Raw genomic sequence first — 14422 nt, forward strand, 5'->3', positions numbered from 1 at the left:
ATTGATGTGAGGCTAAGGGTGGGATGAATATCAAGTGCCCACAGGGTACAGATCCAAGTATACAGATGACACAATAGGGAGAGGGAGTCAGGGAAGAGGACTTAATCTGGGAAGGCCTCTTGGAGGAGATGAGACGTTAGTAAGGCTTTGAAGGTGAGGAGGATGGTGGTCTGCAGCATATCGTTTGAGGGGGGTGGGGAGGCAGGGGGGTGTTCCAGGCCAAAGAGAGGACATGGGAAAATGGTCAGCAGAGAGGTAGACAAGCTTAGGGCTACAGTGAGCAAGCTAGTGCTACAGAAGCAAAGTGTTGTAGACTGGGTCATAGTAGTGAGGCAAGGTAGGAGGTGGCAAGCTGACTGAGTGCTTTAAAGCGAAGGTAAGGAGTTTCTGTTTGATGCAGAGGTGGATGCATAACAACTGGAGGTTATTGAGTTGGGAGTTGGGAACTTAACTTTTTGGTTTTTAGAAAAACGATCCAGGCAGCAGAATGAAGTATGGACTGGGGAGGGGAGAGAGGGAGGCAGGGAGGTCAGTTAGGAGACTGATGCAATAGTCAAGGCAGGATAGGAAAAGTGCTTGGACCAGCACAGAAGCAGTTTTTATGGAGAGGAAAGGATGGATTTTAGCACTGTTGTGAAGGTAGACAGACTGGATATATGGGTTATAAGTGTTTTGACCCTTATCCCTCATAGTGGCAAAGATTTTAAATGCCTCATGGCTCACCCCACCTATGCACAGCCACTGGGCCAGATTAACCCCCATCCTCACCCCTACTTTGGGGTCCAGGTTCATTCATTCATTCAATCGTATTTATTGAGCACTTACTGTGTGCAGAGCACTGTACTAGGCATTTGGGAAGTGCAATTCAGCAACAAATAGAGACAATCCCTGCCCTCAATAGGCTCACAGTCTGTGGTGGGGTGTGGGGGGGAGTGACTAAGTTTTAACCAGAGTAGCTTGGTGAAGGAATCTCAGAGGGAGATTTTGGGCTGAGAGAGACACTTATATGCCTGAAATGTAAAGAGACAATGGACTACTATGGAAATAAAAGAGAGGAACACAGAAAAACAGAAAACACTAATGCTTGTTTGACAATATGGGAAAGGAGAATAGCAAGTAAGAGAAAGGGAAGGAATTAAAGCAGGGAAGGAGGAGACTAACATATACAATGTATTGTGAGAGGTTAAAAAACAGGAAGGTTAAAAGTTAAGAATTTCTTTGGTATGTCATCAAAACTCAGCAATAACCGATGTAGAAATTAGCACTGTGGTTCTCCACCAAATGCAATATGACTATTTTCACTAGTGTTGAATAGCTCCATGGGCTTTAGTCTCAAAACAGGATTATGAGGAAGCCTATCTAAAATATGAAAATCTCTATCAGGGCAAATTTACAATGAATATGTCATTTTTCCCCTCTAGACTGTAAGCTTCTTGAGGTCAGGGATTGTGTCTACCAATGCTACTGTAATAATAAAAATAGTAATAGTATTTGTTAAGCACTTACTATGTGCCAGACACTGTACTAAACGTTGGGGGAAACAAGCAAATCAGGTTGGATGTAGTCCCTCTCCCACATGGGGCTCACAGACTTAATCCCCCATTTTACAGATGAGGTAATTGAGGCCCAGAGAAGTGAACTGACTTGCCCACGGTCATACAGCAAACAAGGGGCAGAGTTGGGATTAGATCCCAGGTCCTTCTGACTCCCAGACCTGTGCTCTATCCACTAGGTCATGCTGCTTCTCATATCCACCCAGATCTTCAGCACAATGCTCTGCACACAGAAAGACCTCCATATATATCACTGATTGATTTCATTTTCTAAAAAAAGCCTGAGTTCATGAAATTATATAACTGTGATATATTTCAAGCAAACAGAAAATAAGAATGTGGCCTTCCAGAATCCATTTAGAGAAATATTCACATGTAAACACTACCAACACGAGAACTTGAAAGTTTGGAAAATAGCACTAGGATCAAGGACATTAATAACTATGGTAGGAGCAACTCTCCACTATTACAAATGTCTCTAAACTTCTATACCATAAAAAACAATTTCAAATTTCTTCTAATATTCTTGAAGGTATAAAATTAATAATAATAATAAGGTTGGTATTTGTTAAGCGCTTACTATGTGCAGAGCACTGGTCTAAGCGCTGGGGTAGAGGGTAATCAGGTTGTCCCTCATGATGCTCCCAGTCTTAATCCCCGTTTTACAGATGAGGTAACTGAGGGACAGAGAAGTTAAGTGACTTGCCCACAGTCACACAGCTGACAAGTGGCAGAGCCAGGATTTGAACCCATGACCTCTGACTCTCAAGCCCGTGCTCGTTCCACTGAGCCATGCTGCTTCTCTGTCATGGAGACCCACTTAAGGATTGCTGGAAATCTCAAACTTTCAATACCCATGCCAATCTTCCAAGTGCTCATTTCTTCTCCAGATTTTGATAAGTACCTTTAGATTTCCTCTGTCAAGTGCAGCGGTAAGATGCTTCCGGACCTCTGTCAGCTTTGGTCTGGGGCCCCGAGGACTGGTACCCTGTTTAAATGGATTTTCTTTCAAGAACTGTTCTAGTTTGGACTCCCCAAGTAGCAGTTCAGCCATGTCATCTAAAAAAAAAAAAATTAATCAAGGTCAGGCAGCATTATATTTGCCTGATACGGAAGAAGGAAATCTACCCAATTTTCCCATAATTATGAAGTTTTGTCTTTGAAGAACCTTGTGCTCACTGATTCCAAGGAAAGTATTGTGTTAGGGGCAGTGAGGGGCACTGTATGAAGCATTGGTATGAAGCATTGGGGTGGTTACAACATCTGCGGATCGGACACAGTCTATGTCCCATACAGGGCTCGCGGTCTAAGAAGATGGCTTGAAGATACCACCTTGACTGACATTTTTCAATACAAATGCTTTATCTTTATGTTTTCAACAGCTCTCCCCCACTTCAAAACCTTATTGAAGGCACATCTCCTCCAAGAAGCCTTCTCTGACTAAGCCCTCCTCTCCTCTTCTCCCACTCCCTTCTGCACCATGATTACTTGCTTCTTCATTCATCCTCCCTCCCATACCCACAGCACATATGTATACATCTGCATATATCTGTAATTTATCTATTTATCTATTCATTTATATTAATATCTGTCTTCCCCTCTAAACTGTGAGCTCGTTGTGGGCAGGGAATATGTCTGTTTGTTGTTATATAGTACTCTCCCAAGCTCTTAGTACAGTGCTTTGCACACAGTAAGCATTCAATAAATACAAGTGAATGAATGACCCATCAGACTACTCCAAGCCAGATCACAGGTCAGCAACCTAAGGCTGTTTTGATACCAGAGCACAGACACCCACAATATGAGCAGGCATGGCCTGAAAAGGGTGACACCATTAATTGTCCCTCTCCGTTCCTGGGCAGGAAGCAGCTGGCCCAACCTCACCCCTTTGAGTCGGAAAGGGGCCCAACTGGGAGTCGAGATGGCGGCTCCACCCCTTGCCCTCTGCCGTCAGGATGGGCAGGGCTCCCACCATCCTCAATGGCAGCAGAGCAAGCTGATGGTGCTATAATGCCACCCCAAGCATCTGCACAAGCAGCAGGAGTGACGCCTAGCATGTAAGGTTGGGGGAGGTGGAGAAAGCCCAGAAAGGGAGCCCTTGTCCCCACCTGGGCACTGGGCAGGTCGCAGCAGAGGACAGCTGCCTACCAGGCAGGGAAGGACAGGGAAGCAGGAGGCATCCTTCCCCACCTATCCCAAATCACAAAACTGGCAAAAGTGAAGAGCCTCATCACCACCCCTAAAGAATACAGAAAAGGAGATGGATTTGCTCATCCAAGTGGTCCCATTAAAACATGCTCCCTGAGTGTAGGCCTTCTATTTTTGAATATCTTGCCCCATGATGTCATCTAGAGATGATGGCCCTACCTAAAGAAGAATCCATACAAATGAATCACTACCCCATAATATAGGATCATAACAAGTTGCAAGGTCACCTTAGTCCACCCCCTTCTTTCAGGAAGAACGACATTTCCCCTGTTATTAGAAATACCACAACTCCCTCCTTGATGACCTGATGGAAAAAACATTCCTTATATTTAATCTAAATTCCTCAGGCAGATTAAATTAATTAGTTTCCTTTATTCGGTGATGAAGGAGAACAGCTGGCTACCCTCCGTTAAGTATCCTTCAGATACTTAAAGGCCACTCATGCACCACCTTTACAGTAACTGAATGAACCCAAATCTCCGGCCTTGCTCCTCAAAGATCTAATTTTCCACACCTTTAATAATCTTTGTGACACTCTTCTGTAGACTTTTCACATTCCTCTCTAAGGACCTAAGAAGGAGTGCAAGAAATACCATTACTGGATTAGAGCAATGGTCACTCCAACAAAAAAATGCAGTGTCTGACAGAAGCAGCAAGATACTTGGAAGAACAGTGTATAAGCTGCCATCTCTGACATCCATCTTATTGGTTAGGGATGAACAAGCATCCCGAGTTTTCCTTCTAGAAACCCATCATTGCTTTCTTGTCCACTAATTCATCTAAAACCCACCTTAAACATTCTGATTTGTTTGATCTACACACAGCCTTAAACGTGGTGAAACGCTTGCCAGGAAATCTAACTTCCCTAGAATGCAGGCTGGAGAGAAGTGGGGACAGAAAAGACATAGGAAGGGTTTGAGGGGCTGAACCTGTTCTATTTCTGGAGGACCTGCAGCATGGCAGCTGCTGAAGGTCTGTCCCCCTTGACCCTCAATACAACACAACCCAAAAAGAGCCCCCTGGATTTTCCCGGAGCTCCTCTGGGACCATCTCAACTAACCAGTCAACAGTTTTCACTGAATGCTTACTGTGCAGAGCACTGCACTAAGCACTTTTGATAGTACATCAGAGCTTTGCACATCAGAGCTTTGTATAGTGCCTCAGTGCTTAGCAGTGCCTGACACATAGTAAGTGCTTAACAAAAACCATTAAAAAAATGAGTTGGCAGATATGTTCCCTGACCACAAGGAGCTTGCAGTAGAGGAGAGGCTTACAGTCTAGTGGACTACATGACAAATTCCATCTGTTTACCATTTGCAGAGAGAAGAGTTTTTGTTTGGTCACTCAGGGCCAATCAACTTCAAGATTTAATGAAAGGTCTTTCAATCTCTTCTGATGGACTTCATGCCCAACAATCCTGCGATCATTCCTGCCCACAACCTTTATGAATCTGCACACTTGAATCAGATGTGAGCTCTTTAGTGGTGAGGCCCAGAAATGATCCCTACTGTAATGAATGAGACCCACCTTACCGTCGTGAAACACTGAATTTCTCCTATGCCCCCTAGAAAGGTGTTCCTTTTTTTTTTTTAACTGCTACACCACATTTCTGATTCACAGTCAACTTCTTATCCTCTGTGGCCGCTGGATAGTTCAGTCATGATTACCCATTGCCAGCCACTCATTCTCATCTTGTACTTGAGTGTTTTTATTTTCCCCCTAAGGCTACCAACTAGCATTTGTCCCTACTGTGTTTCTCTCTGCTTGTTTGCAACCACTTCTCCAATTGAGCAGAAACTCCCCCATCTTGGATCTGCGAACATAAGAACACTCTCTATTCCATCATCTGAGTTATCTCAAGTAAATGTTACTCAATGTATGACCCAAGACCAAACACTCTCTGAACACCAACCCAGTCTTTGGCTAGTAGGCTCTAGCCAACTATGAGCTCCCAAGTAATTGTGTGATACAGACCATGCTGTCCCTTTAGGACTATGTCATGCAGCACAGATTCAGTACTCTTTGAAGTCGAGATAACTGCATTTATTGGCTTTCCCTTAACTGACCACTCCCATTAGTCTGTCATAGGAAACTGGATTAGTCTAAAATGAAACCATGCTGACTGGGTCCATATTTTCTTCAGAGAGTTTGCAAATTGAGTCTGTGATCATTTTATTCAATATTTTACCGATTACAAAGTAAAATTTCAAGCTCATTTTTTCAATGGTATTTGTTAAGCACTTACTGTGTGCCAGGCACTGTACTAAGCACTGAGGTAGATATAAGCCAATTAAGCTGGACACAGTCCACGTCCCACATGGGGCTCAAAGTATTAATCGTATTAATCTCCTTTTTACAGATGAGGTAACTGAAGCACAGAGAAGTTAAGTGACTTGTCCAAGGACACACAGCAGACAAGTGCCAGATCCAGGATAAGAATCCAGTTCCTTCTGATTGCTTCTCTAACTTCTAGGGTCCTTGGCTTTCAAGGCACTTACAAAAGGTAAATGTATCCATCCACTTACTGATTTGACATTTGCAGGCTTATGAACTGAGATGGTGAAAAAGTAGCCTCAGGAAGCATTTTAATGGCATTAAAATGTAGTGATAATTCTGACCAAATTTCCTACCGAAATCCAAGCCTAATCTCTCATTTAACCTGCATATTCGGTCTGTCACCAAATCCTATCTCCTACACATTTCTAGAATTCACCCCTTCCTCCTCAAACTGCTACCACACTAGTCCAAACACTTAAGATATGCTACTTTGATTTAGGCATCAGCTTCCTAGCTGACTTCCCTGCCTCCAGTCTCTTCCCACAAGACTCCATACTTCACTCTGCTGCTCAGATTTTTTTAAATGGTATTTGTAATGCACTTACTAGATGTCAAGCACTATACTAAGCACTGGGATAGTTACAAGACAGTAAGCAAAGCTTGGAGGATAGAGCAAGGGCTGAAAGTCAAAAGGACCTGGGTTCTAATACTGACTCTGCCACTTGCCTGCTGTGTGACCTCAGGAAGTCACTTTACTTCTCTGTGTTTCAACTCCTCATTTGTAAAATGGGGATTAAGACTGTGATCTCCATGTGGGACAGGGACTGTGTCCGACCCAATTAGCTTGGATCTACCCCAGTGCTTAGTTCAGTGGGTGGACATAGTAAGCGCTTAACCAATACTATACCAAAAAAAAAAAAATGGGTTAAGACACAGTCCCTGTCCCACGGGGAGCTCTCAGTCTTAATCCTCATTATACAGATGAGATAACAAACACAGAGAAGTTAAGTGACTTGCCCAAGGTCACAGTACACAGATGGCAGAGCCACGATTATTTCTGAAAAGTAATTCAGTCCTTATTTCCTCACACCATAAAAACCTCCAACAGTTGCTAGCCATCTCCACATCAAACAGAAACATCTTATCATCAGCTATAAAGCACTCAATCATCTCTCCCCCTTCTATCTAAACTTTTTAATCTACTCCAGTGCAGCCTGCATACCTACTCACTGTACCTAGATCTCATCTCTCTTGCCAAAGACCCCTCACCCAGGTCGTCCTCTGGCCTGGAACTCCCTTCCCTTTCATACATGACAAACTACTACTCTCCCCATCTTCAAAGCCCTATTAAAACCACATATCCTCCAAGAAACCTTCCCTCATTTCCCCACCTTACTCCGATGTGCTTTGTCCTGCCCATAACCATTTTGATATTCACCCCACCCCCACAGCACTTGCATATATATCCTTATACTCAACTGCTTCACCTATTTTAATTTATTTTAATGTCTCTCTCTCCCACTAAACTGCAAGCTCTTTAGGGGCAGCAATCGTGTCTTCCAACTCTTTTGTACTGTACTGGGAAGTGTAGCCTAGTCTGGTAGAAAGAGGCCAGTTCTGGAGCCAGAGGAACTGCGTTCTAATCCCAGCAGCATGGCCCAGTGAAGAGCCCAGCCTTGGCCAGAGAACTGGAATTCTAAACCCAGCTCCATCACCTGCCTGCTGTGTGACCTTGGGAAAGTCACTTAACTTCTCTGTGACTCAGCTCCCTCATCAGTAAAATACAGAATCATCTTCAGTGGTATTTACTGAGCACTTATTATGTGCAGAGCACTGTACTAAAGGCTTGGGAGAGTACAGTACAACAGAGTTGGCAGACATGTTCCCAGGCCACAAGTTGCCTCCCTCCTAATAATAATGGTATTTGTTAAGCACTTACTATGTGCAGAGCACTGACTGTGAGCTCCATGTGGGCCCTGATTTATCTTGTCTCTACCCCAGTGCTCAGTAGTGCTTGGCACCTAGCAAGCACTCAAATACCACAATTATTACTTTCTCAAACACTTAGTACAGTACTCTGCCCAAATTAAGCACTCAAATACCATTGATTTCGGCAGCCTCATATACTCAAGGGAAGGTTTTGTTTGGCAACGACTGAGAGGTACAAGCATGTTTGGCTTCTCAAGCCAGACCACACCACACTCAACTGAATGTGGGTTAACCCAGAATTCAACGTTTCGAAGCCAAAAGTCAGCTGGAATCAGAGAAACAGCAGACAAGCACCTCAAGGGACCCCTCACCACAGTGGAGCTCTCTCACAAACTGAGGACAGAACATGGCTGCTTCCACCAGTACAGCAGGCCCGGGCCATACCCTTCAAGGGGCTGGCCGATCTCCAGCACTGGTGCCCACAACCCCAGCTCCTCAAACGATTCACGACAAAGTCCTGCCAAACTATCCTGATCCATTTGTTCGGTCATGGGATTGGAATTTTTCCCCAAGAAAATTTTATCACCACTTTGGCTCTTTCTACTCTCAAGATGTTCTAAGCTGCCGTGTTTTTCCCATTCATATGGTTATTAGATCAGAAAGGCGCTCCATGTTTGTCAGCAGACTTTGAAGCTTAAAAATCCCCAACACACAACCAAATGATCATATTTTCAGATACCACTAACAAACACCATAAAAAAAAAAGATACAAACATATGACAATTTTAAGGTCCTAAATCAGCAGAGCTGATGATTGCCCCCAATTTGAAAAGGGTTAGCTTCCCTGGCACTCTGCACCTCCCAAAAATATTTCTAAATTCTAACACAGATCTCAGCAGTATGGAAAGAACTGACTCCAAAGAAAGTCACAGAAAACCACCACCTAAAGTGATGTTTCTACATTAGACGCATGAGGGAGGAAGAGGGATAACAGATCTTACATCACACTGACCTAGAATTTTCTTCCAAAGAAATCTTTCTTTCCTGGAAAGCTTGACTTCAAAGGCCTGTAAACCCATGACATGAATGAACTTAGTTTTGAGTTTGTTTTCAAAGCTAGTATGTCATTGAGGTTTTCTTGATCAATGCCTGCAAAATCCTCCCTCATGGAAACTCGGAGCAATTTTGAAAAATAGCTTAAAAATGTCTCTAGCTTGACATTTATGGAAATGCCTTTCTACTCTTTGATGACATTTCCCTTTATTCTAGTGTCACCAACCATAAAAGTAGTCATAATTTTTAAAATAGATCTGCCTACTCTTTCAACTCACCACCCCCCCACTAGCTTATCAGGACCTGGCCAGCTTCCACACATGGAAGGCAGCAAGGGAGGGAATGACCTCCCTTGGGTCACCGTGCCATATGGCGCCTTCCCTGGAACTAGAAAATGGCCTCCAAGGCCAGGAGCGGGCAGAGAAAAAAATGGCCGGCTGCCACCCCGAATCCTGAGCCCTTCAAATGAAACTGAATTCTTCCAGGAGGAAAGAAATTCAGCTAAAATGGACTCAAGGGGACAGTATCACCTATGTGTCCTTGACACACTTCACCAACAGGGTAGAGGGACGTGAAACTGCCAGGCTTGGCCATCAGTGGTGAAGATTTCTAACCAAAGAAGCTCTTAGGGTGTTTCGCATAGTGGACAGTAGCAGCAAGGTTGCTGAAAAGGGCTGGCTGAAATGGTCAGCAAAGATCGAAGCAGCTACCGAGGCCTGCCAGTCTGAGTTCCTACTATACAAAATTGGCATTACGGTGCAGTCACTTTGGCCATATATGGGCTTTTGTACATAAAACTCTTGCAGTGTGCTGTTCTTCAGTCCCCAGCAGGAACTGGGAATTTTCTTCACAGAACTGAGAGCATGTGGCTGGCACTGGAATCAATTCCTTCATACAAATTCTCTGTCCTGAATTGAGGGTTATCTCTGCTCTAGATAGGGGGCTCCATTATCACTGTAATCACTGGCTTGGTCTACACTATTTCTAGCTCTTGGTCTGTCACTTAGTCAATAAGCACTGAACGAAAGTTAGGAAAAATGAAGGGCCTATCCACTTGGCATGTTGGTTTAAGACTAGTTTTGCACAGTGCCCTGTGAAGGTCAACAAATTAGGGTTTGGTTTAGCCTCTAAAGATTTCCAATTCTCAAACAATCTGAATTCCAAAGAAAAATTGTCACTGTCAGTCTCATCACCTAGTCTTCTTACCTCAATCATATTTATCATGTGTTTACTATGTGCAGAACACTGTATTAAGAGCTTGGTAGAGTACAATATAACAGAGTTGATAGACATCCCCTGTTTACAATACACTTACAGTCTAGAGATGAGCTTACAGACTCTTCCAAACATCACTCTGCTCCCTATATTTTATCTCTAAAACTTCATTCTGCCCACATCTCCCCACTCCTCAAAACCATCAATCATTATTCATTCTTTCCTCATCGAGCTGAAACTCCCAATTATTGGCTTTGAGGCCCTCCATCGATATATCCTGAGCTCTTACTGTGTGCAGAGCACCGTACTAAGTGCTTGGGAGAGTACAATATGACACAGTTGGTAGGCACATCTACTGCCCACAAGAAGCTTAAAGTCCATCAACTCTCTAGCTCTTATTAAATCCACTTCTCCCACTCCACTCCAGTTTGCATTTTTTTTTGTTCCTCTAAAAATAATCATGGTGCCTTTTTCCCATCTCTCCCCGTCCTGCTTCCAACTTCTTGCTTACACTCCTCTTCCTGCCTGGAATTCCCTCTCCCTTCAAATCTGCCAAACCACATCTGTCTCCCAATTTTCAAGGCCCTTCTGAAGTCCCTTCTTCCTCTGGGAAGTCTTCCTATCTATAATTTATTTTTATAGCTATCCTATAATTCATGAAATTTATATATTTAGCTATTTATATATTTAGCTCCTTGAGGGCAGGGATCCTAGAGTCTAAATTTACTGTACTCTCCCAAGTGCTCAGACAGTGCTCTGCCCATACACAGGTCTTCAATAAATACCACTGATTGCCTGCCAAACGTTTGCAGCAAGAAAGCCCTAAACTTGCTCAAGATCCTTGAAGGAAGTCTGCTGCTATAGAGCTGGGACTAGGGAGAAGAAAGATGACTAGATGAGATGCCCATTCATTCAATTGTATTTATTGAGCACTTACTGTGTGCAGAGCACTGTACTAAGTGCTTGGGAAAGTACAATAGAACACTAAACAGTGGCATTCCCTGCCCACAACAAGCTTAGACACTATACCTGTAATGGGGAGATTTCTGACACTCAGAAATTTCTGACACTCACAAGCCAAAGTGTATTTCAATCACAAGACCACATCTCCTCCCTCCTCTTCCCCAGAGCTTCATTTTAGAAATCTACACAACCAGTGGCCTTACAAGTGGTAACCAGGGGCAAGTAGGAGCTTATCTGAACTGGGTCTTGTTTCCAAATTTGCATGATCAGTGTGAAGGAGCAGCCACATCAAATGCTCTCCCAGGTGCTTACTGGGAGACTGTCAGAATAAGAACAAGAGCCTCCACTGTTAAAGCAGTAGACACAGTTAAATATGCAGGAGTAGAAAAAAAAATCGCATTTTTTTTAATCAAACCCTCATATCCACCCAGTGAAAGAATTATCCCAGATGTTATCAGGTTTCTGTGACATTGCTCCATTAATGAATATGATGCTTTCTTCATTTACAACACCCAGTGAGTGGTGAAACAAAACTGCTGCCCAGGTGATCATGCTGGCACTTTGACAAGTTTATTCCAATTAAAACCCAAAGAAACACTGGAAGCTCTGCAACTCTACACTAGGGAGAAGATTTGTTTATAAGCCCAATAACCTGAGGTAACATTTAAGTCAGCCAGTGACTGGATAAGGTCACTTGGCGGAATCGTAGTTTCCAATCCAGGGTTTTGTTTTGTTTTTATGAAAGTTTAGGGCTTCTTGCTGCAAAATTTTGACAGTCTATCAGTGGTATTTACTGAAGACCTGTGTGTGGGCAGAGCACTGTCCTGAACACTTGGGAGAGTACAATAGATTTAGACTTTAGACGCCAAGCACTGTTCTAAGCAAAGGAGTAAATACAAGGTAATCAGGTTGGACACAGTCCATGTCCCACATGGGGCTCAGAGTCGTAATCCCCATTTTACAGATGAGGTAACAGGCACAGGGAAGTTAAGTGACTTGCCCAAGATCACCCAGCAAACAGGTGGCAGAGCCAGGACTGGAACACATGTCCTTCTATCAGACCAGTGCTCTATCCACTAGGTCAGGTTCCTCCTCAGGGCTTTTGCCACTAACGTGGTCTTGTCTCATTTGTGTTAGCATGGATACTCACTGACTTCATGGGGAGCAGTAGCAGGTGATGGATCCTTATAGGCTCCGCCACGTGGCACTCAAGGAAGCACTTTAATAAGCTGCCCCATCTGACTTAAGTTCTCTGCCCCAGCTTGGAAGTAGGGCCAGGATGTATTTTCTACCCTGGGTCAAATGGACAACTCTCTTGGACATTTCTAAAGGCTACTATGTTTAGGAGCTTTGCTCCTCAGGAAGTCAGCTTCTCTGGGTGGGGAAAAGGGAACTAACTTTATGACTTTTCAAGATCCCTAACTCAAGGAATTGAATTACCTTCATTGTGTGCTCTGTACAGCAGGAAGTCTGCTAAAAAAATATTATCAGACTGCCCTTCCTCATGAAGAAAAGGAACTGTCTTTCAGGAAGTGGTCCCAGTTGAAGTATTTTCTTAAACAAAAGTGCGACTGATATTTCCAAGCTCAACCCAATAGCAGAGGAGGTAATCGTCATCGTCAGATGAGGGACATTTTCTGAATAGTTAGAACACCTGAAAAGAGTAGTGGTCCAAGACAAAAATTACTGCATGTCCTCAGTCTGGGCCCCTCTCCACCTGGTTAATAACAATAATAATAATAATTGTATTTTTTGAGCCTTTACTATGTGCCATGCACTGTACTAACTGCTAGGGTGAACACAAGCAAATCAGGTTGAACATAGTCCATGTCCCACATGGGGCTCACAATTTCAATCCCCATTTCACAGATGGGAGAACTGAGGCCCAGAGAAGAAAAGTGACTTGCCCAAGGTTATTCAGCAGACAAGTGGTGGAGCCGGGATTAAAACCCAAGATCTTTCGACTCCAAGGCCCATGCTCTATCCATTATGCCACGCCGTTCCTATTTGTTTAGCGCTTACTGTGCCAGGGACTGTAATAAGTGCTGGGGTGATTACAAGGAATTCGGGTTGGACACAGCTGCTGTCCCATGTGGAACTCACAGTCTTAATCCCCATTTTACAGATGAAGTACCTGAGGTACAAAGAAATGAAATGACTTGCCCAAGGTCACACATCAGATGAGTAGTGGGGCCAGGATTAAATCCAGGATCTTCTGACTCGCAGGCTCATCCTTTATCCATTATGCCATGCTGCACACTGCTGGCCCACATAAGGCTCCCCAAGTTTGGCAGGTAATTAATTACTCATCCCAATTTAGCAGAAAGCCGATTTTCACAAGCCACGGCACCAGCAGTTAGCCAAAGTCTCTCGGGATGTGAAGGGCAGGAGATAACTACTAAGGAGGCAGGAAGATCATTAGTTTAACACAGAAATTCAGGGATCATACAGGTGGTTTAGAGCCACAAGGCTTTTGTTTTTTGTTTTGTTTTTATAAATGGTATTTAATAAGCACTTACAATGTGCCAGACACTGTACAAGATACAAACTAATCAGGTTGGACTAGTCCATGTCCCACATGGGCTCACAGTCCTAATCCCCATTTTATGGATGATTTAATTGAGGTGCAGAGAATTTAAGTGGCTTGCCCAAGGTCACACAAAAGATATGTGGTGGATATGGGATTAGAATCCAGGTCCTCTGAGTCCCAGGCCTGTGCTCTTTCCACTAGGCCATGCTACTCCCGCACAAAGTGAAGTATTCCAAACTTTGTCAGGATTACTCTGGTCCTAAAGGGACAGAATTCCATTATGGGGTTAATTGGGCCCACAGAGCAAAATTCTACAGCTGAACTCCCCTGAAAAGACTATAGACTGGAGTATACACTCCCTGCTAGGCAGGGGAGTGTAAAACTACTCGGGGTTGATAACTAAAGGGCTTACATCAAAGAGGTGGGTTAGGCACTGGAAACAGAAAGTCAGGAGTTAAAGCAATTCTGGGAAGGTCTGTACATTTCACAAACTTACTGCACACTGTATACACAGTTGTCTTTCATACTCAAAGAAGACACCATTGATGGCAAAATTCACCAGTGAATGCAATATGTTCCTTGGGTAGCCAGTGCTGTCTTCCACTCGCCTTCGGATACCACCTAGCACAAAGGTGTTGTACAGAGCACAACTTCAAGCTGTACATGTAACAGGAGGACAGTAATGGCCAGACCC

At 43.7% G+C, this 14422-nt stretch overlaps 1 protein-coding gene across 2 annotated transcripts in view; it reads right to left on the bottom strand.

Annotated features, from left to right (window-relative positions):
• TTC7B (tetratricopeptide repeat domain 7B) overlaps window positions 1-14422 on the bottom strand; it is a 258122-nt gene that overhangs the window by 228880 nt on the left and 14820 nt on the right. For both annotated transcript variants that reach the window (XM_029067900.2, XM_001506377.4), the window contains exon 2: window positions 2458-2612. In XM_029067900.2, coding sequence (XP_028923733.1) covers window positions 2458-2612 — 155 coding nt within the window. The remainder of the gene's footprint in view (window positions 1-2457; window positions 2613-14422) is intronic.

This window comes from Ornithorhynchus anatinus, chromosome 1 (assembly GCF_004115215.2).
Source record: "Ornithorhynchus anatinus isolate Pmale09 chromosome 1, mOrnAna1.pri.v4, whole genome shotgun sequence".
Classification (NCBI taxonomy): domain Eukaryota; kingdom Metazoa; phylum Chordata; class Mammalia; order Monotremata; family Ornithorhynchidae; genus Ornithorhynchus; species Ornithorhynchus anatinus.